Below are 23,155 nucleotides of genomic sequence, written 5' to 3' on the forward strand. Positions count from 1 at the left end.
CTTTTCCTTGCCCACTTACTCCGCTTCTGGATTGTGGGGGGGCTGAAACCTGTCCCAGCATGCACGGACAATCTGGACAATCTGCCAAAGGGCTGACAAACAGCCAGTCACTCACACGCTCACATTCTAATACAATTTCAAACGTCCAATCCACTTGACCTGCATGTGTTTGGACTGTGGAAGGAAACTGTAGGGTGGGAAATGAAAACATGAACAGTGCCTCCTACCTGAGAGGGAGTAGTCAGTGGTGTTGATGCGCAGGGCGGGGGTGTAGGTGACATTGGGTACATGGTGGCCTTTCTCTCTCTGGCGGTAGCGGAACCAAATGACCAGCGCCAGCATGGCCATGATGAGCAGCAGCAGGAATATGATGCCCAGGACGGCGCCCGCTGACTGGCGCTCCGACGCCAACGCTGGACTGATCTTGGTGTAGGGGTTCAGTTCCTCCATCATCAGTGCAGCTGAGGGTTGCATTTACATGAGCTCCAGTTTATGACACATTCAAAACTCCCTCATAACAACATTATGCATTTAAAACTACACAAAGTGATTATGCAAAACTAAAAGTTATGGCAAATAAGCATTTTTTTGGGATGAAAATGGGGAAGATATTTCAATCTCACAAGGCTCCTGTCGGATTACTTGGATTATTTTGTGTCTGAGCTCCAATTTGTGGAGAAGCTGCAGACTTTCAGCTACAAGATAACGGCTTTGAATGAACTTTTTCTGTCTCTGCGGTGCTGACTGCAGCGACAGTGGCACTCTCTGAACTGATCTAACATGTGGATGCCTCATCTGTAGAATGTGTGCTTTCAGAGAAGCTCTGAATGAAGTTGAAGAGGCGAGGGGGTGATGAGGATGGCAGAGCAGCTTAATCTCTAGGCTAAATGCTAAAAACAGGTTGGCTGTAAATTGTGTTGTATGCATGTAATATTGCTTAATGTAGTTTTAAAATTTGTCAGTAGGGAATTGACTAACCTTACTTAAGCCCATTTAAGCCCTTTAATGTTTTTAATTTAAGTATATACTGAGTATATACTATCACTGCCCTGCTAAGAGTGAAACCTAAAAGCCTCTCAATAAATAAATAAAGCATTGTTTCTCAATTAATTAATTAATTAATAAATTTTTATTTATTTATCTATTTTATTTATTTATTTATTGTTATTTCAGGCTTATCATTAGTGACATTATTTATTAGGGGTGTGGGATTTTTATGATTTAACTCCGATTATCGGGTATCCAATTTGATTTAAAATTGATTTTTGATTTGGAATGATTCCCGATTACAAATGGATAATTGTTTGGAAATAAATGGAAAGGAGACACTATTGTTGTGTTCCCTTTTTTTTTTTTCTTTTTTTTTTCTTCTTTTTTAACCACCCCTATTAATTATGGGTTAGCTTTATTCTTAATTCTCTACCTTGTGTTCTTAAATTGTTTCTCAATGCCCTCGCTTTTTTTTTTTAAATTTATTTTCATTATTTTCATTATTATTTCTTTTGTTTGTTTGTTTGTTTGTTTGTTTGTTTATTTTATCTCCCTGTGCCTCTGTATTATTCACTCATGTTTCCTTTGTTATTCAAATTGAAAATGAAAATAAAATTTTGATCAAAAAATAAATAAATAAATAACGCCACAGATCACATGACCTAAATAGTGACTATTTAGTGATCTAAACAGTGAACCTAAATAGTGAATAGATGGCACTGCCTGACAATGAGATCTATAGACCTCTGCACTGTGGTACCATGGCTAATAAGTCCATCAGGTGAGGATCAGTGCGGGGCTCCATTGCAGAGCACATTATTGCAACATGTCTTATTCAGTAATTCTTTGGGTTATCTTTTTACCCTGTAATAAATCAGTGTGCACGTTGCTCTACCATCTAAGAAACCAACTTCTGTTTTGACAAGACAGGCACAATGTTCAACACTTGTCCATCTGACAAAGTGTTACACATGACAGAGCCATGAGTTGTGCACTCACCCTGGTCACAGCGGATGCCTTTAAAGCCGATGCTGCAGTAGCAGGTCCCTGTCACGTAGTCACAGGTGGCGTTGTTCATACACTCACACAGCTGCTGGCAGCCGTAGCCAAAAGTCCCTGCAGGACACTCTGGACAGGGGGACAGTGAGGGACATTTTGTCAACTGTATGCCTCTGCATATTGCTGTGATTGCTGTTGTGAAACCTTATAGCTTATATACATTTTTCATGTTTTATTTCAGCTGAAGGATTCCATGGTCTTCTGTGGGCTGGGTTCTGTCACACTTGAGCTTAAATATAAAATGATATGGTCAAAATAACTGCCATCACAAGAAATTATTTTGATGTTGATATATTACAATATCTGCTACTGTATCCATAATCACATGTCTATCACGTTATCACGTGTATTAAAACTGATAAGATATCTTATCTTATAGATAAGATAATAAGATATAGCAAAGCTGTAATTTGCATAAAACATTCTCTAACTTGCTGAATTGTATGAACAAAATTGAGTACAGTGTCTTAATGGCATTATTTCTATACATCATACAAGAAATGATAACATTGTATTGCTATTGTACCTATTGTATAAACTCAAAACTGGATGCATGGAGAAACCATAAATTCTGAAATTCTGACTTTATTTTAAAAGGTTTCATTATGCATGCACAGACATGTAGACAGCAACAGAAACACACGCGCACGCGCGCACACACACACACACACACACACACGCAATCAAACTCACTGAGTTCACAGCTGTGTCCTATGAAGCCGGTCCTGCAGGAGCACTGTCCAGTAATGTGGTCACAGTCTGCTCCGTTCTGGCAGCGGCACACTTCGGCACACTCAGAGCCGTAGAAGCCGGTGGGACAGCCTAGGAAACAAGAGACAGAAATCAGCAATAGCATTACTCCTTTCCATTCATACATGACACACATTGTTTATATATAGTCTAAAAGAGCAAAAAAAAAATACAATTTTCAACATGAACTGCTCAACTCTCTAAACTTAGTACCTGAGAGGGCTGACAAATCTGAAATGGGTGGAAATGCTTTTTGAAACAGCTTTTCTGAGTTTGACTAATCTCGTCTGGCACAGTGGAACCGACGTGGATTACCTCAGAATGACTGAACTGAGTTCACTGTGCACTTCAGGCAGATTGAAACAATCGCTCAGAGTAGCTGAAGGGACTTGGGATAACAAACAGCCCAGGTGTGCCAGAGACATGTATTATTCCTCGGCACGCAGTTTCATTTCCTGCCACTAGATGGAGGTGTAGGTTTAAGTTGAGCATGGGACACCACCTGGTTGAATCCGCTGTAAAAAGTGTGGCTGATTTGCATCACGGATTGCAATGATAGTCACAGCAGCTTGAGACAGCATCACTGTCTGTCCGCTGGCCCTCCAGTATAGTAGTGTGTGTTCCTGTACTCGCTACATAGTGAGGACCACAACACATTTTGAACCAATAGAGGGGATGTTTTTGGAAAGAGGACATTTTAGCTTATTGGTTAAGGTTACGGTTAAGCATTTGGGTTAGGCACACAGAAAATAGTTCCACCATTCTGGAAAGCAGGGGGCTGAAAATAGTGATGAAAGTGAAACTACTATGAGTGTGGATTGTTGTGAATCCTTAGAAAAAAAAAAAAAAAAATCAGATTTGTGTGACTGCTCAAAATCATGTTATCATATTTTTCATGTTTTCCACATATTTTTTCAAAATCATGTTTTTCAGTCTATAGCTACTTCATTCATTTTGGATCAGTACACTCCCAGTGAAGCTCTTGTTCTTGCGACAGAGGAGTTAATGGACTGAACTTGGTGGATCTTTCACACTCACATGCAGCAGCATATGCCACCGTATGGGTAAGAATCCAAACTATCTCTTTAAGATCAGGGAAATGTCATCAAAGTATGTAAGAAATGAACTGACATCAATATGGTGTCCTCAGAAAGACAGAAAAACAAATGTATGTGTGTGTGTGTGAGTGTGTGTGTGAGACCTACGCTGAGTACAGTAGAGTCCTGTCCATCCGGGGCTGCAGTTGCACTCTCCGTCTGTAGCGCTGCACTGGGCTCCGTTGTGACAGTTACATGTGTGGATGCAGTCTGGACCCCACGAGCCCTGAGGGCACGCTGTCAATCACAACACACACACATTGTCAAATTAGAGCAAGATAAATATAAAGATGAAAGACACACACACACACATATACACACACACACGAAGACACCCCAAACCCCTAACCTCCATCCCCAAACACCCCCGCAAATGTCAACAGCCCGCGGGCAGGACGTGACAGAGATCAGGTCGGTCTATGTTCATTAGCCGCTGAGTGACTGCGGTTGCCGTGTTCGATGTACACTTCTAATAGTAGATTAGCACCTGATCCAGTCGGGTAATTGCCTGAAGGCTGGGATGGAAGGAATGTACAGGTATGGAATGTCACAGAAATGATAACCTGATCACAGAAAGAAAAGGCGATGAATTTCCAATACTTCTTCGTTGGAAAGTAAAGAACTGAAGCTGATAAGAGTGGAGAGAGAAAGCAGACGGAGAGGAGGAAAGGGAGAGCGTGCGTTTGTGTGTGATAGAGACAGAGAGAGAGAGAGAGAGAGAGAGAGACAGAAAGAGAAAGAATATTTGTGTCTTACGTTTGGAGCAGTCATTTCCTATCCAGCCAGGGTAGCACTGACAGGAGCCGTCGATGGGGTTACAAGTGCCATTGTTGGTGCATTGACATGCCTCAGCACAGCCTTTACCATATCTGCCACTGGGACATACTGCAGGGATTAACACACACACACACACACACACACACACACGAGCAAATGAGGGCATTGTTATCTATCCACATCTCGGTCTATCTATCTAACTCTATATATGTATGTATGTATATGTGTGTATACACATACACATACACATTTCAAGTTTTCAAGTATTGTTTTACAATTGTTCTGGGATTTTTTTAGGTGCTTAAACAAGGCACCTACAGTGTCTCCTGTAAAGAATCTGTACATATAAATGTTTTGTTCTCCAACAGCAAACTCACCCAACTCTCTGAGCAAAAACAAATTATAAATAAGTGTGAAAAAGAGTGTTTCAAGGATAAAGACTCTCAGCAGCACCAGGCTCAACATGAAGAAGTATTCCTGATCGAAATTGGGCACAGTGTGACCTTCTCTTTTAATAAACCGTTCAGTACAGAGCGCCTTTTTAATCACACTATTATCTCTGTCATCTATTTATCTTTAATTTAATGAGAAATGAGTTCTTTTATCCCATTAATATCAGCCCCCCTCCCCCTTTGAAACACACCTAACCCTATCAAACTGTCTGAAAAAACCCACTGCCGCTGACTGTTTTTCATGAGATAAGCCCACAGCGCCTCTGCCGAGCTTGAAAAAAGAGAACAGAGTAGTCAGCTACACTCACCACGGACCGACTCTCTTATCCAGCACACTTCAAAAAGGCCAGTAAGAAGCGTTCTACAAAGTTTTTTTTTTTTTTTTTTTTTAAATCAAGTGGATAAAATGTATACAGTGACTTTGGGATGCAATATTCCTGTTTTTTTTTTTTTCTTTTCTTTTTTTTTACATTTTAAATTTCACTGAATTACGTTAGACTAATAAAAACACTGAGACACTGATAGCTTCTGGCAAGCCTGATAATGTGTTCGTATGCCCTGGGCCTTTTTCATTATTGCCAATTAACACGAAAGGCCATCCTGCTGCTGCTGTGTGTCATAATTCAACCTTAAACTATCAGTTACAACTGAAAGTTTTATTAAGTTAAGAGATTGCACATAAAACTGCATACAATTTCAAATGATCCCAGTGTGATCCCTTGCTCAGAGGAGGAAAAATAATGCAACTGAGATATCATTATAGAATATGTCTTTATTGTCACTGTACAATGGAATTGAAATGCAATGCAGTGCAAGAAAAAACAAGGAAAACTATGTATAATGCACACTATGCATTCTATTATATTATGGTCGACGTTCTATTTGTATTTAGAGATTATTTTGTGCTGCATTTTTAATAGAAAATGACATTGTTTTCCACCCTGGGTTGTTGCCAGCTTTTAGCTGGTTTTAAGTGCAGTTATCCAGCAGATGAAAATATCATCGGCCAGAACGTCTGGCAGGAAATATGCCAAATGAATGCCAAATGTATAAGGAAACACGTCTGCCACCTCATTTTTTTTTTTTTTTTTTGAAGTTCTATCTTTGCAGAGTGACAACTTACTAGAGGTGTGCAAGCCACCACAAAAACACATGCACACACACACACACACGCACACACACACACACACACACAAACACACAAGCATACACACACAAACAGGAAGTGTAGTGGACCAAACCACTATGAAGCATGACAGGGGGATGTGTCAATCTTTCTAGACTTAAAAACACATTGTTTTTTCCAATGATTTTTGTGGGGACAATTATCCTTTTTCGCCAGGATTACGACTGACACGCCCCCGCCCCCCCCCGGGATTTCCACCTACAGCTGTGGTGATGCTGCTTGGTATATGGCACCTACACTGACTGCCTCCTTCATCACTGCAAGCCCCTCCCCAAGCTGCTTTTATACTGGTTGCTAGTGTATCACTAAAATCTGGAATATTTTCAAAGTCATGTACATAGTGTATGTAGGTGTAGAGAGTTGTTATTATTATTAATTATGATTAGTTATGTGCATTTTTGTTTTGTTTTGTCACCATGTATTTTGCTGTTGATTGTATAGAATATAATAAAATAATATAAAGAAAGAAAAGAAGGAAAATTAGTAAGGACACCCAGTAAGAAAGATTAACTAGCTCCTTAGTTACTTTGGCAAACAATTCATTGTTTTATAAAAACATAGCATGTTTAGTCATTGCTTTGTAATTGTGAGCACTAGGTATTAGTATTATAATCATAAAATATTACTGACATGCTTGATAGTGTCTTGTTTTTCTAATTTTTGTAGTGAAACTGCAACTTTACTTTAATTAACAAAATATACATCATCTTGTATAGCTTGTTACCAGTGCCCAAAATGCAAATGAGAAACTTTGGTTCTGAGTTTGATTTCAGATGGTATTTATTTTAAATGTGATGCAACTGCTACAAAAATGTCAGCCACTACTGGGTCTAGTTTAGGGTTCCTGAGGGAGACACTTCAGAGGCCCTGTGTGCACTGTGAGCTCAGCACAGAGGGTTAAGCCTCTAATTTATTTAAACACAAACTGCAGCCTTTTTCATCCCAACTTATGTTTCGGCAACTTACAAAGCGAAACTGTCGGTGCTGAAAATCAACACTATGCCGGTGTTTCCATAAGTCCATGCCCATCACAGCCGATTTAACACTCTGGATTGTTTTGAACAGCCACCCATATCAGGTTTAGTGTGCTATGAGTGGATAAACAACTCTCCAGTAAACACTTACCTGCTTAAAATAATTGTCAAAAATGTACACTTATGGACACTCCAAAATTTGCTGTGTGCATGACTTTGAGGCTGATTACAGCTATGATTTGACATCATGAGTGACTTCCAACATCAGACCTAATCTGCTACACAGCAAATTGCACAGTGTCATTACGTTCTGATTTTTCAGAGATTTGTCCACTCCTAGGGCTGATAGGACTCAAAACGAACACTAATAATTTTGCGGTGCATAATCATAAGTAACTGGAATGTGATTCACTCATGTCTGCAGTCAGTTTCTCAGACAAGTAATACATGAAAGATCAAAGTTGTGGGAAGCTTTTAGTCTCACTCAATGACATCTTTGTCTTTAATCTAATAAACACAATGAGTTTTCTTCTGACATGCAGTTGATTGTTTGAGAGTTATCTGGTCAACAGCATCATGTGTTTGTACTAAAGCATATCCTGCACTGAGTGAGCAGAAAGTGAGCACTACTGCCTCCTCAGGCGGTTTAAAAGCCCCCCCCAACCCCCCAATGCTGGACATCTGATTTATCAAGGCTCACCCAGTTATCTATGGACCTGCTCAAAGATGCAGCGGCCAGCAGAATGGCTAATGTAGGACAAGGCATAACTAAGACTGTGTTCATCTTTAATGAAGATGAATATTTCACAGCACACTCCTCCACTGTCTTTATTTAAAATTCCACTTGGCAAGGAACCTTGGGCCAACTGTCTTAGTATGAGAATTAACACCCGTTTAACCTGCAGATAGGCTAAACCATGCAGGGGCTGAGCGCTGATGTACAAGTGGAACATAAAAAAATCATTCAAATAAAATGTCTTATGATATGAAAACAACAGAAACTGCGAATGAGCTCAAGGTTTAGAATTTTTACGCTTTAATAGTTCATTCCATATCTGCTGAAACTCCTTCAGCAAGACTCTGCTTCGGCAATATTTTTCAAGCCGCTGAAAGGCCTCTGCTTGATTTACATGTAGGATAGGCTTTAGTTTCGAACCTACAGTTAACTTAGAGATCTCAGAGTTTTAGGAAAAGGTTAATAGAGTTAAAGAACTTTGTTGACCGGACCAAGACTGCAAATAAAGACCCGAGCTGCCAAGAGGCTGATGGGGCTGTTAAATTGATAACCAGCTCTGTAACCAAACCCAAACAAATTGTCTGATACTTAGAAAACAGTTTCTCTGACAGCCGGCTGCTCCAAATACCTTGAATGACAGGGAAAATTACAGGTGCACTATGCCAAATTGCAGTGGGTCGATTTAAGTGAGGCTTTTAAACCTAATTGAGAAAAAACATGTAAGAAGCACATAGTTTGATGGTTGAGTCTCTATAGTTCTCAAAACTGTCGGGCGTAATGATGTGTTTCTTCCATGTTTTTTGTCAGCTGAGTTTTAAAGGTCCTGACCTGGACCAGCAATTTGGTTTAGAGCGTTTTCAAATCTAGCCCAGTGCTGGGTCCCAGCATCAAAACAGGTGGCTTACACGCATCAAAATAAACCCACTCTTTTCTCATAATGGTGTATAGAAATTTCTGAATTATGGAATGTAGGACTATAATGCTTGGTGGCACAATTTCTTCATCCATCAGACCTACCACAAAGCAATATCATATCAAATCAAAATGGCACCACATAGCAAGTGTAATGAATAACAGTTTTGTAGTCTGTTTTAAAATATTTTTATGTTTAAAGCTTAATATTTTAATGTAGACGCTTTGCAGGTAAACAAATTTAAATGACATTTTAATGTTTAAAAAAGTAGATATGATTAATTTCTATGATTTTAGAGAATCCAAGTTGAAAACACCTATATTGCCAATACATTAGCCTGGTAATATGATTTTTTAAATTGATATCTGGGGGAAAAACAGAAGACTTGCATGGTGTGCCAACTAGCTCATCAGATACTGGGTTGATCGCAAAGTCAGTGTACTCTTGTTGCCAAACCCAACCATGTCTAACAGAGGAAATCATAAAATAAGATTAAAAGAGAGAGAACATGAGGGCTACTGAAAATATTATTCATGTTGTACAAGGTCAACTAAAAAGTCCAAAACACAGACTTGAAAGTGTGTATTATTGGCTGGTGTGTGGCTTTATCTAAAAATATGCAGTTATCTATAAGTTATGTTATGTGAAGAACATTTCACCATTTGCACTTAAGGACACACATAAGATAAGCAGATGAACAGCTCTGGAGCAGATTGCTGAATGGAAAAATCTCAAACTGACCTTGGTTGCAGAGGGAGCCAAAGAAGCCAGGCAGACACTCACAGTGCCCTGTGACATGGTGGCAAGCCCCGTCACTGTGGATACACTGAGGACAGGACTGGCTGCAGCGCTGCCCATAGAAACCAGGGGAACAGGCTGGAGAAGACACACACACACACACACACACACACACATGGGACAGAAGGATGTGAGTGGATGAGAGTGAACAGTGTGTGAAAGACAGGGAGAGAAGATGAGTTTGTACAAAACGTTAGTCTGAACATTTTGATAATGAATGTCACTTCTGATATTAGCTGTTTACAAATGCTTAATGTAAGCTATGTCTTTATGTTTGTGTGACTGTGCATGCATGCAGAATGTACTGCCCATGCTCACTGTCAGTCCCCAAAGTAACCCTGTTAGCTTTGCTGTGTTTTCTGTTCACCACAGCACCCAGCCCATACGTCTTCTTTAGGCCCCTAATTTCCTTTAATTGATGTTAGTCTAAGTGGTAAGACAAGCTTGTGCAGGCTGTCCTGATGTTTCTCTCCTGCTACATGATTTTTGTAATTAAGATAATTGCCTCAACAGTGAACTGTGAGTCCTCAAATTTATCACCCTGATGCGAGCAGAAGCAGAGGAAAAGTGGAGCGTGGCATGTACAGTAGTAGTGACGGGCGGGTCAGCTCCAAGTTCAGCCATTAGCAGCTAACCTGACCTGGTGGTCGTCTTAATAAAACTCAAACCTGCCGCCATGTGAAGCCGCTTGCCTAATGCTGCATTATGCCAGAAGGTACTAAGAATGGGGGAAATGAGCTCATTCAGAATAAATTTAGCAAAGTATATTCCTCTGCATGATACTTTACATTAAGATTCTTATTTTAATCTTTTCATCCCACAATTATTCAGAACTGTGTTTTGCTGACCCATAATCAGCCGATCCAGCGGTTTATCTGTGCGAGCTGTGCGTTGCGGTTCAGTCGGTGCATCAGAGGTAAGCAGGCATATACGCAGAAAGTATGCAGTCAAGCTGATGGGGACTGCCCCCTGGTGCAATGTCCCACTATCCTGAAAACAGGAGGGCTGTTGATAGCGCAGGACACTGCAGTGCATGTTGGGATTTGTAGTATCTCTGTTGTGGGCAATGTGGAACCAAGTCAATATTAACAGAAAATCAAAAATCATCTCATGTTGTTGTTGCGGCTCTGTTATCTGTCTCTACCTTCTAATTACTATTTATGTTTATCAGAAAAACCACAGTGTGTAATTTTTTTTGTGAAAGCACAAACAGCCACCCCACAATATTGTCACAATATCAATATAGAGGTATTCTGTCAGAGATATTGTGATATTTGATGTTGTCCACATCACCCAGCCTTGTTGGTGTAACCTCTTCTGGAAGCATATGGTCCTGCTCTGACACAAACAGAGAGAACACTAAAACCACATCTGTCTACCAGAGGTGATGAGCTCCCCTGTGTTGCCTTTTTAACAACCATGACTCGCTCAAAATTTTCCTCCCTGTAAGGAGTGTCTCTAAAATAAAGTAAATGTCATCTTCACTCGCCATTCCAAGGTCTTGCTGTTAAAGGTAAAAGGTGTGTTTAAAGATGCTGGCCAGAGAGGTCAGCATCTTTAAACACACCTTTTACTTAATACAACTCTCTATATTCTACAAATTGACAAAGCTTAGCCAGTGAGTGGAGAAGTAAAGTGTTAACTATTAACTTTAAAAAGCAAAAGGACAACTGCTTAAAACCATATGAACTTTAATGATAACTAACTATAACCACGTCCACTCAGTGGGGGAAATGGTGAGGAACGCAGTTCCCTGAGTAAAAGTTGGAAAATATATTCAATATTTTTTAAAGGGGGCAATAACTTATAGCTATTTTACACTGTTTCTAAAGTGTGTTCATGAAACTGAATGTTCTTGAACACACCGCAAATCCAGCTGGAGCCCATACAGCTAATGGGAAGCCATCAAACAAAAGAAAAAAGAGGACCAGCCAGTGGAAAGGCGTGATACTACAGCGTCCTTGGAACCAGTGTTTCCTGGGTAGAAACATCCACACTGACAGGTTCTGCTCGTAAAATGACATTCTAAATGTAAATCTGTGTGCACATGAGTGTTTTAGCACCATATCAGAAATGATATCCGTCCATAGTAACTTGCCAGAAATGCATATCGCATGAACACTCACATACAGTGGGCGTGTGTTCCCAAGTAGAAAGTTTGCCAGATTTACTATGTTTCACTGGAACGTGGCTAACCGGCAACACCATCTGATGCTAACATGGTCGTCCCGGATTCCCCACCGTGACAGCTGACAGGGACACTGGACTATAGCTACGGGGCTTTAACTGTTTTTTAACATCAAATGGTGTCACCCAGGGCATGTGACAGTGGAGATGACAGCATTATCCATCACCAGAAGAAACCATGGGACATGAGCGCCATCTCAAGAAGGATGAAATCACAAAAGGTGTGTATGGCTCGCTGGAACGTTTTCTGTGTTATGAACCGCCAAAGAGCTCATCGACACAGATGAACTTTTTGCAGCCATCAACCTTCACAAACTGATCCCATTGCCGTGCTGCCTTGTTCCCTGCATTTCATGAAAAGTATCTCTACCTGGCAAGCATAAAATGAACAGTAAGTTCAAAGTAGAGCCATTCAAAGCTCCTAAGTTCTCTGCAGCATTTATTAAGACTCGCCTACAGGAATAATTAATTTAGTTCTGAAATGTTTTGATTGATTTTTTTCTGTTTAGTTTTGATTAAAGCTACATAGTTTTTGGGATAATTTTGGGTCATTTTTTGTTGTTTTGAAAGAAAAGTGAATTTGCTGGGCTTTCAAAGGGGTTAACTACCTTTATTACCTCATCTCATTTTTGCTTTGGAATGCAGAGGCTTATTGAACAGCTCCCAGGACTGTTTGGTGCTCTGGCGTCCTCAAGCCAGAGCTGGGAGATATGCTATAAATTCTATATTCTATAAATATTCTATAAATATTTATATTCTATAAATACTCTGTCCCTAAATTCTAGAATGACTTGCAATGTACACCTAAATTCACCTTTTTAGCCCTGTGTCATTTTAGGCTTTGATTTGAAATCTGTCTAATCTTGAATGTAATTGTTTTAATTGATGCCACTTTTAGAGATGATAGCAGGTTTACTGATTGAAGCCACACTTGAAAACGAGAGCTTGTGCTGTGTGTGCAGCGTGTCACCTGAGAAGTAAATCAACATGAATGAATGAATGAATACCAAAGCAAAAAATATATAATGTGCCTCTTTAAAAAGTTGTTTGACACTTCAAACAAGTGGCTTGGAGGGTTAACATGGGACGGATGCTTCATTATTCTTCCCTGGCTGACCACAAAATTGACAAAATACACACAATGCAGCACAGGTATCAAGTTAGGTGTGTACATGCTTGTGTGTGTGTGTGTGTGTGTGTGTATTTTGTATTTTACTTCGTCTGCAGTTGGTGCCGCGGTAGCCGGAAGCACACACACAGGTGCCGTCCTCTGGGGAGCAGGAGCCTCCGTTCTCACAGGTGCAGCTATAGGAGCAGTTGGGCCCCCAGCGGCCCTCCTCACACACACTGTCACAGTGGACACCTGCAGAAAACACACACATGCATGCACGGATTCACACACAAACACAATGACACAAACTTCTCTGTCTGTCGTGAAGCAAAAAAGCCTTTGTTCTTAGCCAAAGGCTTTCAAGTGGAGTTGAGCTCATTTCTCTAACACCGCTAACAAAGCTGCAGATGTGTCACTTCTACTTGAAAAAGGAGAGGGAGATGATGCAAAGAGGGGGAATGCGGGAACATTAGCAAAAAGCATTTTCCGCACCTAGCCAGAGATGGAGACGGCAGAGAAAGAAAGACGGAGGGAATGGTACAGAGAGAGGGATGTGACAGATAAGAGACAAACGAAGATGACAAGAGCCAAAGATAGCGAGCTTCTTCTTCATTTTGCATCCCAACTCATCTCCCTGTCACAGGGTGTGAAACACACACACACACACACACACACACACACACACAAACAGACCTAAATCGCACAGGAAAGAAAATGTAGGCACTGGCAGAGAGGGTCGCAGGGTGGCAACTTTTCTATAATAAAAATGAAGTTTAAGAATATTCTTAACCCTATAAAGCCTGAACTATGAAAGAATTGGCAGAAAATTCCAATTTTTTGGAAACTGAACTCTTTATTTAGTCCTATAACAAAATATATATATATAAAAAAAAAAAAAAAAAAAATATATGTTATTACATGACCTTTCTGGTGTATGATATATGATATGTACTTGAAGTGCCAATGGTCCAGGGTGAACAGGGGAAGTGTTCAAAGGTATACAACAGTATTTTGGTCAAGTATTGATTAAACTGAAAACGAAAAATGGAATTGAAAATGTGTATCATATATGATACAAATGGCTTTATAGGGTTAAGGTGGTCAGTTCTTTGTCCACCACTAAATGAAGTGAGGAAAATTCTGTTGCTTTGCGTCCACCATCTGCCAGAGGATTAACTGTGTTTTAGCCTGCATGCACAAGGTCTTTTATCCTCTTGATTATCTGATAACTGGAATAAAAGGAGCCATGTCACCTGTTTTGTTTTGCATTATAAATTGTATTTTATCAGTTTTATCAACCTAATTCAGGTGAAGCAGGTTGTAAGTAACTGGTAAGCATGGGATATGGAGAGCCCTATGTGTTTTGTGTATGTGCATACAAATAAAAAAGGATATGTATAACAAGTAATACAGTCAGTATTCCCTAGCTACTGGTGTGGTTACTGTTGCCTGTGAACTGCCTGCATGTTTGGGAACAAATGTCAGCTGGTGCGCGCAAACATTTTCGACAGAAATCAAAATTCCCCAAATTCTGCCTGAGACTCTTTGCCCTTTAATCATCTGCTGAAGTGTCTCAGTCTTTCATCAGCCTTGCATGTGTGTGTGTGTGTGTCCTAAGAGGCAGGAGTCTGTCTCCACAAAAGCAGGCTTAAAGAACGGATCAGAGACCTCGCTGCTCACAGGGGACAGTCTGGAGACTGCCGGGCCCAAGAGACTCACATTACATTCATTTTCAGCGCTCGCTCCGTCTCACGCACGCACGCACGCACACACACACACACACACACACACACACACACACACACACACACATAGGAACAAGCTCACCACCATATCTAAATATAGAAACAGGGATGCATAGGGACAGACAGACACACAGACTAATGATTGTGTGTGTGCAAATACTCACAGTACATCTCTCTCTCTCTCCCTCTCTCTCTCTCTCTCTCTCTTACTCTCTCTCTTACTCTCTCTGGCCTATCTACAGCTCATTAGAAACTTCCTTTGACATAGAATATGAGAGAATATGAGAGTGGGGAACGTTCAGCCATTATAACTCAATTAATAAACTGCCCCTGAGCCAAAAACTGGATGGAAATCAGAAAACCTGGGATCCATTCAGTCCTCTGTGAAGTTAAAACTGAGGGAGGGACGGAGAGGAGGAGGACCAAGAGGTGGGGACAGAATAAGAAGCAGAAGAAGGCCAAATGGAAATTCCCTCGTCGCTTCTGGCAGCCCCACAATTCTGACAAAGCTCGGTGTAAAACTAACACCTAGTAACAATTCCTCTTGTGACTAGCTAGCACCACTGACACAAAGCAAAGAGGGAATGACACGCAAATATGAATGTCTCTGACCCAATTCAACAATACGGAACCAATTCTTGACATGCATAGTTTCCTCTTATATATCTTTTTTTGTTTGTTTGTTTGTTTTTGTTTTTGTTTTTGTTTTGGTAATGCTGCAAGAATTCATTCATTCAGGTCCCCACTCTTTGGAAGAGCTTGCCAGAGGATATCAGGAGGGCAAAGTCACTTACTACCTTTCCTTTTTTAGGCTTGCTTTTAGAACCAAATTTATTTATTTATTTACCTTTTATTCTATTTTTTTTTTTTTTTTGCTTTTAAGATCTGTTTATTTGTGTGCTTTTAATTTGAAATCTGTTTTAATTTCCATAGTTTCCCTGTCCTAAGTTCTGCCAATATCCTTTTGTTTACTCTGATGCTTATGTTGTTGTCGTCATTCTTGTTGTTGTTGTTGTTATTAGGGGTCATGAGGGGGGTGTCCCAGCATACAATCAGAAGGGGGCTATGTGTGCCATCATGAGGGCAAACACAGACACACACTCGCATTCACCTCTATGAGCCATTTGTGGTCTCCATCCCACTCGTCCTGCCAGTCTCTGCACTACGGGAGAAACCCCAGGCAGACACGAGGAGAGCATGCAAACTGTGCACAGGAAGCATTGGGAATCCAAGCCACTTCTTCTTGCTGTGGGGTGACAGTGTGAACCACTGAGCCACTGTGCTGCCCACAAGTATATTTAGAGATGTCAGAATTGCTCAGAAAATAGACTGGCTCGGACCACAGCTGACTGAAAGCTGATGCCAACTCTAAAAATTTAATAGGCAGCTACTTGAACGGAGAGAGGCCGCTTGAGCACCAGCTCCAAATCAGCAGCTTCAGTGTTCCCCTGTCTCGCTAATTGGCTTGTGCATGTAGGCTTACAATGACTTTAATCTAGTTTATGATGAATTAAAGGGATTCACTAAACTCTAATATAATGTCATTTATTAATTCAGCATTTTTTTTTGCTTCCTTTTAAAATAAGTATTTAGCTATTTAAATGAGGGGAATCAGAACCACAAACACCTAAGGTGAGGTCAAGTCAAGGCCAAACTCACACCGTTATAAGTCCAATTTAAGACAACCACAGAAGTTGTGTTGGTCTGCAATCAGTGAATGAGGGCTGAAAATGTACCTTTACCATTTGGTGCATTACAGGGATTTCTTTCTAACAAAGGACAATCACAGAATGAAGCAGAGGTGTGTCAAAAACCACCGTGAGACGCTCAGGTCCTTTCTATTCAGAGAGAGGCTTGAAGTTGATTTCTCCTGAGTCAAACCAGTGGTTTGGCTGGGAATTACAAGTTCCTTTCACACGGAAGGGTTGAGCAATCTAATCAAAACACAATCTCAGTTTTTATTCCTCTATCGTCGTTTGATTGACCACCTTCAGCTGCACCTGTTATCCTCCACTGCTAGGCTCATCACATGATTGATAAGCCGGGGCGTTAGTTTCCATGGCCTGTTGTTAGCCTCACCCTGCTAATGGTTAGTGGGCCTAATGAGGATAGCATCAGAAACTATCGCAATGCAACACAGCTGACTAACAGTATCACTGTTAGGTTGTTAGCATGGAATGTCGATTTTGTGCTGTTCCTGGATATAAATCCACTATTCACCCAGGATTATTTTACCAATCTAATGTGATTTTGCAGGAGGCGAAGGCTAGCAAAGCACTTCAGTCTTTATGCTGCATTCAGCTGTGCTCAAAACTCAAAAAGTCAGTATTCCCCACCTCCTGTGGAACTACTGGAACACAGCAGCTTTTGCCTACTGACATTATAACAATCTAGTGACGTTAGTGACATTAACTACAAATATACCCCAGTACACAGTTGCTACACTACATCTTCAAAATGCATAAATGACATCGCTCCTCAAGTAAAGTATGAACTTATGCAAAGAGAATTAAGCCTCTCATTCAACTGTGTGTGTGCAACCATGCTGATGTGAAGTCATGTCCAAACTCACACTTCCCCATCTAATCTACCAGTTTCTTCTGAATGACTTCACACTTGGTGGGTGTATTTCTGAGGACTCAAGTGCCAAAGTGGAGTGTTAAGGTGTTTGCAGAAAGCTGCAATCCTGGAGGCCAAGCAACTGGCTCGTTCCAAAAAGAATGCTTCTGAATGCTTCATAATCGAATGCAGCCCCAGTTAGCAATGGTGTTGGTCGTAGACATCAGCTCTGCTACTACAAGCTTCCAAAGAGTGAGCTTTTTTTTTTTTTTTTATCTTTTTCTTTCGCTTTAAGCAGGAATATGAAGAATCAACACTTTAACAAAGAGGGGGATATAAAAGTTGATCTTACAACTAAACACATGTATGAGATGTTGGCTGATGAAGCACTACAGCTATTATATTCTCCTTTTTATGGTGCTGAGAAAGGCTGAGGAGTAACTCAGTTTTACTGCAGCGCTGGGTGACTGAGGGAGGAGAGGGACGGGCTCAATTAAGTCTAAAAGGAATATTCATAATGGTTCCATGGAAATGCTACTAAAGGTAGGATGAGATTAAAAGCAATTACACTCTGTGCAAACTAGAATGCAGCTATATTGAGTTTTCTCACCCACTGGGAGAGTAATGGCTCATACAGTAGCAAAAGCCTTTAAGAAGAGCTCAGAAATGTATTTTAGTGGTTTCAGCCGATGGATATTATGTTTTGACTCCAAAAGATCCTCATTACCTCGTAACAGTTATTATCATGCACAGTCATCGCCTGAATTAGAATTACATAGACCTACATATTGGGGATAACACAATTATATGATGTTTATTTACTTCTTCAAACCAAACTTGTATCAACTTCTGGTTTGACCTTTGATATAAATTCCATCAATATATTGAAGTTCCTCTCAATGTCAAGTCATTTCCAGTTCTCCCTCTGGCAGTGAATTAAAAAGCCCTTTCCATATTCATCAGCTCTTGTATTGATCACTGTTCATCATGACTCCGCTGATTGACAATTAGTGGTAAAATATGCAGCTCTACAACCCAAACATGCCAATTATTAATGTAAGCAAAGTTCAAAGAGGTCCAATTGAGGACTAATTTTCCTTCTGAGGACGTCGCAATAAAAACGTCTCCATTAACAAACACACAAAACTGCAGTTTACCTGAAATCTGTAGGGATTTCAAAAGAGGCGCGACTGAAGAAACTTTTTTTTTTTTTTTCAATTTTTGTAATTTATTTATTTTTATTGTATTTTATTCATTTATTTCTTTATATATTTATTTATTTTGCAGTTGAATGACAGAGGAGAACTCGGCTGTTATACTCATTCAAGCTTAAATCTCACAGTTTTACCAAGTTAAGTTTTAATGTGAGCCTGCTGATTTGATCTCTCCATTAAAGAAAGATCTGATAACTTCTTTCAGACTTCCAGAGCAGCAGTAGCCACCACAGAGATGGAAGTAGATTGATGTTGGCTATTGTTTGTTGGGTGTGTGTGTGGGGGGTACTCTCCCTTTAAAAAGTGGCGGCACCACTCACCTGTCCATCCTGCGAGGCAGCGACAGTAGCCAGTCACTGGATCACAGCCATCAGCATTAACACAGTCACACTGCTCCCTGCAGTCCAGTCCATATGTTCCCTCCTGACAACAGTAAAAACACAACTACAATTGGCTCAAGTCTGTGAAGCAACTTTAAATGTGCTTGCTGAACATGTGGACATGTCCTGAACTTTGTGGTTTGTGGATGATGGTTGCTAAAGCACTGCTAGGTGGTTGCTATGGTATCTGGGAGTGTTGATAGGCAGTTGCTGCGGTGTTCTGGGTGGTTGCTAGGGGGCTGCTATGCAGTTGCTATGGTGTTCTGGGTGGTTGCTAGGGCCCTCCTGGGCGGTTGATATGGTGTTGCTGATGGTTGCTAAGGCATTACTAGGCAGTTGCTATGGTCTTCTGGGTGGTTGCTAGGGTGCTGCTATAGCGTTCCTAATGGTTGCTAGGGTGTTGGTAGGAGGTTGGTATGGTGTTATGGGTGGTTGCTATGGCATTGCTAGGCCATTGCTATGGTATTTGCAGTGGTTGCTATGGGGTTGCTAGGGTGTTTGGGGTGGTTGCTAGGCACTTGCCATGGTGTCTGGGCTGATTGCTGGGATGTACTGGCAGCAGTGCTAGTGGCCCTTGAGACAGATAAGCAGATACAGAGTGTATCTCTGTGTCGGTGAGAGGAGACCTTCTCTCTGACAGGCCCCTCCTAACATTCCACCGTTAGTGTGTATTCTGTCCCAAACATCACACTTAAACAACAAGCGCAAAAAATTGGAAAGTTGGATCACTTCGAAATGTAACACTCCAATTCTTCTCAACAAGATGCACATTTTTTATATTTGTCTTGTTAATGCAGTGCAAAATCTGTGTGACATAGAGCTTCACGAAAACTGGCCAAAATCTGTGTATAAACTGGAACTGCGAAAAATCAGTGAGTCCATCCGCTTAGAAAAGTAATAGAACACTTTCATGTCATTTTCGTGTTATATGTGTGGGTGTGACGGCAAAACTGCAGGCATAGTTACGCACCAATACTTATCCAGAATAAATCAATATTTAATAAGTATGCAAGTGAATAAGATGTGTTTGCCTAAAGACAAGTGCATAATTATGCTGCAAAGTTAAGTACAAACACATTGAAACCCACTATCTAATTATCTTTCTCTTTAAGGGACTCAAAATGTTATAATCATATCCTATTGAGTTAAAGTTTGAACAGAGTTTGCCTCCCTGATTCTTCCAAATACCTGAAGGATGTGCTGGCTGGCACATCATGCATGCCCTGTTCAGGTACATCTGTTTCAACCAATCACCATGAAGCCCTTAAATGGGTCAGGTGTGAAAGAACGGAGTTGAAACCAAAACCTGCAGGACACGGGGTCCTTGAGAACTGATCTGGGAACCACTGTTAAAAACTACGCTATGCACCCATTTGATCTATCACCACGTCATGTTTAATACTGGATGAAAGCAGCACAAAAAACTGTTTTCCAAATAAAAGCAAACTTTAAATTAGAAAAACAACTGGGATGGAAGCCTCTGTAATGTTAAAACAAAAAAAACCACACCTTTTTTATTGCAGCCTTGAAATACATTTATGGCCTTGCACAAAAAACAAACAAACAAACAAACAAAAAAAACCCCACAAAGGCTTAAACAAACATGCAGCTCATAAATGCTGAAAAATGTGTGTATTTTAAGGCTGTAATAAAAACATTTTTTGCACATGACAGTTGCTGTCCTCCCAATTTGTGTTATAGCTTTCATGTCAACATTGTCACATGTGGTTATCTTCTTTGCATAAGCATCCTAAAAGTAGAACTATGTGAGCAAAAAGGGGGGATTATATTATTGTTATGCATTGTGGTACACTGGTAGCCTGAACACCCTCTCTACCAGCAGATGTGTTGCGTATAGGTTTCTCCGTCCTCAGTGACTACACAGAGCACCACAGTCTATAACAGCGCCTCCACTTCAGCCTCTTTGTAGCAGGCCCGTCATCACGACCTCCACCACCATCGCAATGCTTTTTGTTGTCAGAAACTTTGGACTCTGTGCTGCCCTCTAGTGGATTTTTGCTTAACATCCATGTCAACGGAAAGGACGCACGGAGGCTTGTGGGCAGAGATGTTTACAACGTGTCGAGTGGGTGTATCAGTTTTCATACGGAAAGGGAGTATAAATGAGCCTTACGTTGGGGAATTGAAAACCACATGATTACACGAATGAAAAAGCAAATAAAGAAATAATGACCACCCTGTTAGATGCATGGTCACTTACAGGCACGGTGTGATTGACGTTTACCACTTACAGGACACGGTTCATCACAGAATTCATCCCTCCAGCCCGGGGAGCAGGTACAGGTTCCATTAACAGAGTCACAGGCGGCCCGATTGGCACACTGACAAGTCAGATTACAATTCAGGCCCCAAGTACCACTGGAGCAAGGGATGGAGCAGTCAACGCTCTGCCAGCCTGGGAGAGACAGAATGACACCATCAGCTCAGACAAAGTTTATTCAGTCAAGAATGGTTAGTCAGCAATATCAGTTCAGAAAAAAACATAACTTGATGCTACTGTGGCCTGATGAACAATCTGTTATCCCCCAAGAATGATGCAGGCATCTCTTGGTCTCGGTAAACAGATGCACCATCCATCCAAGTTTCATCAGCATCAGATCAGAGGTATAAGAGTTATGCCATAACTGTAATGGCCTTTCAAAGACTGAAATGTCCACCTTTAATTAGAGCAGCCCCATCAGGCAAGCCTGACAATATCAGTGATTTTGCATGTTAACATAACATCTACAGAATGTACATATTTCACATATTTGCTAAAAAAAAACAGCTGTCTTTTAGAACTCTAGTATAATTTTTTCTACTTTTTTCCAGCCATTGGCTTCCATTCATTCCACGATGATATGAAAATGAACTTTCTGAGACTTCAAACTTTCTTCACTCCAGCATTCCATCACCGTAGTGCAGCTGCACACTGGGTTTTGATACCTTGAAACTGGGTAGCGTGAAATAGTTCCTCCGCCAGGGAAAATAGTCCCCGGGGAAACATTTGCTTTACACAAAGAATTTTCAGTTCCATAGTTCATAACTGCTGACAATAGAGTTAGGCACAGAATCAGAGCATTATAACGTGGGAGGTTCAACCAAAATTCCTCGATAAAAATCACGTGTTTTTTAATGATATAATATAATGAAATCTTTAATACTCTGCAGGGTAAAATGGCTAAACATTAAAAACCACTGGTAGCAGAATTTTTTTTTAAATGCAGGGGCAAAGCACAAAGATGCATCAGCTTTCCAGGTTTCATCAAAATCAAACTACTAATGTGTGAGAGATGTCTCAGAGATGTCATGTCTGACCAGCAAACAGACCCCCACCTCCATCCAGTCCCACACAAACAAACACAAGCATCTACCATATACCACGTCTTGTAAAACAGCCAGTACATCTTTGATAACCCTTTAGGATCTGCCTGGACTCGCCCCTTGTTTTCCCTGAAGAAGCTTTAAAGGAAAAACATAAATAAAAGTATTAAGGGTGAGAGTAAGGACAGACACCCACACCTTCTAGCCAAAGCTCCCACGCCTCTGGCCCTGAGCCTCCCCTCAGATGTCTCTACACTTTAATTACCCATGTTCCCTGGGAGGTTCAGTGGCACATAAATATTTAAACATGTTAATATTGAGAGATATTAGGGAAGAAACTAAATACATAAAGTTCTGAAGCTTGTGTTTGAGCAGGTACTAAATTAGTTATTCTACTTGTGGCTTGTGGCAGTGCCAAGTGTTACTTCAGAGAAGGTTTCATTTTGCTGGTTGGGACAAAAATCAAACAACATTGTTTTGCCCTCTAAGAACTTTGTTGAGGTTTTTACTGATGTAAGAAAGACAGAGGATAAAGAGTAAAAGCAAAATTAGTAAACAAATATGAAGGTGAGAAAAGGAACACTCAAAGCACACTCTCTCCCTCCTTCACAGAGGAGGCAGGAAAAGGGGAATGTCAACTGTGTAACTGAGAGATGTTACTGGAATTGAGAGCCAAGTCAACCGTGAGAAAAAGGTGCCTAACAATGGTGTAATACTTAAATCCCCTGTGGCAAGAAGCACACGCACCCTTGCTCGCCGAGAATCAAATGCTGCTGGAAAATACAAAGTGCTTGGCCAATTTAAAGGAAAAATCCACCCTGAAACATGTTTAACACTGGGCCCTTTTTGTTTGTTTGTTTATTGGGAATCATTCTCTTAATCATATGGACATTTGGCAAAACG

At 40.7% G+C, this 23,155-nt stretch overlaps 1 protein-coding gene across 1 annotated transcript in view; it reads right to left on the bottom strand.

Moving 5' to 3' along the window:
- Nucleotides 1-23,155, bottom strand: part of LOC115380417 (multiple epidermal growth factor-like domains protein 11) — a 113,020-nt gene that overhangs the window by 9,299 nt on the left and 80,566 nt on the right. The window contains exons 13-21 of the mRNA XM_030081609.1: nt 21,181-21,344; nt 18,869-18,971; nt 13,136-13,282; nt 9,676-9,810; nt 4,653-4,781; nt 4,005-4,133; nt 2,743-2,871; nt 1,990-2,118; nt 228-461 (exon numbers count right to left, since the gene is read on the bottom strand). Of these exons, the coding sequence (XP_029937469.1) occupies nt 228-461; nt 1,990-2,118; nt 2,743-2,871; nt 4,005-4,133; nt 4,653-4,781; nt 9,676-9,810; nt 13,136-13,282; nt 18,869-18,971; nt 21,181-21,344 (1,299 nt within the window). The remainder of the gene's footprint in view (nt 1-227; nt 462-1,989; nt 2,119-2,742; nt 2,872-4,004; nt 4,134-4,652; nt 4,782-9,675; nt 9,811-13,135; nt 13,283-18,868; nt 18,972-21,180; nt 21,345-23,155) is intronic.

Source organism: Myripristis murdjan, chromosome 3 (assembly GCF_902150065.1).
Source record: "Myripristis murdjan chromosome 3, fMyrMur1.1, whole genome shotgun sequence".
In the NCBI taxonomy this organism is placed as follows: domain Eukaryota; kingdom Metazoa; phylum Chordata; class Actinopteri; order Holocentriformes; family Holocentridae; genus Myripristis; species Myripristis murdjan.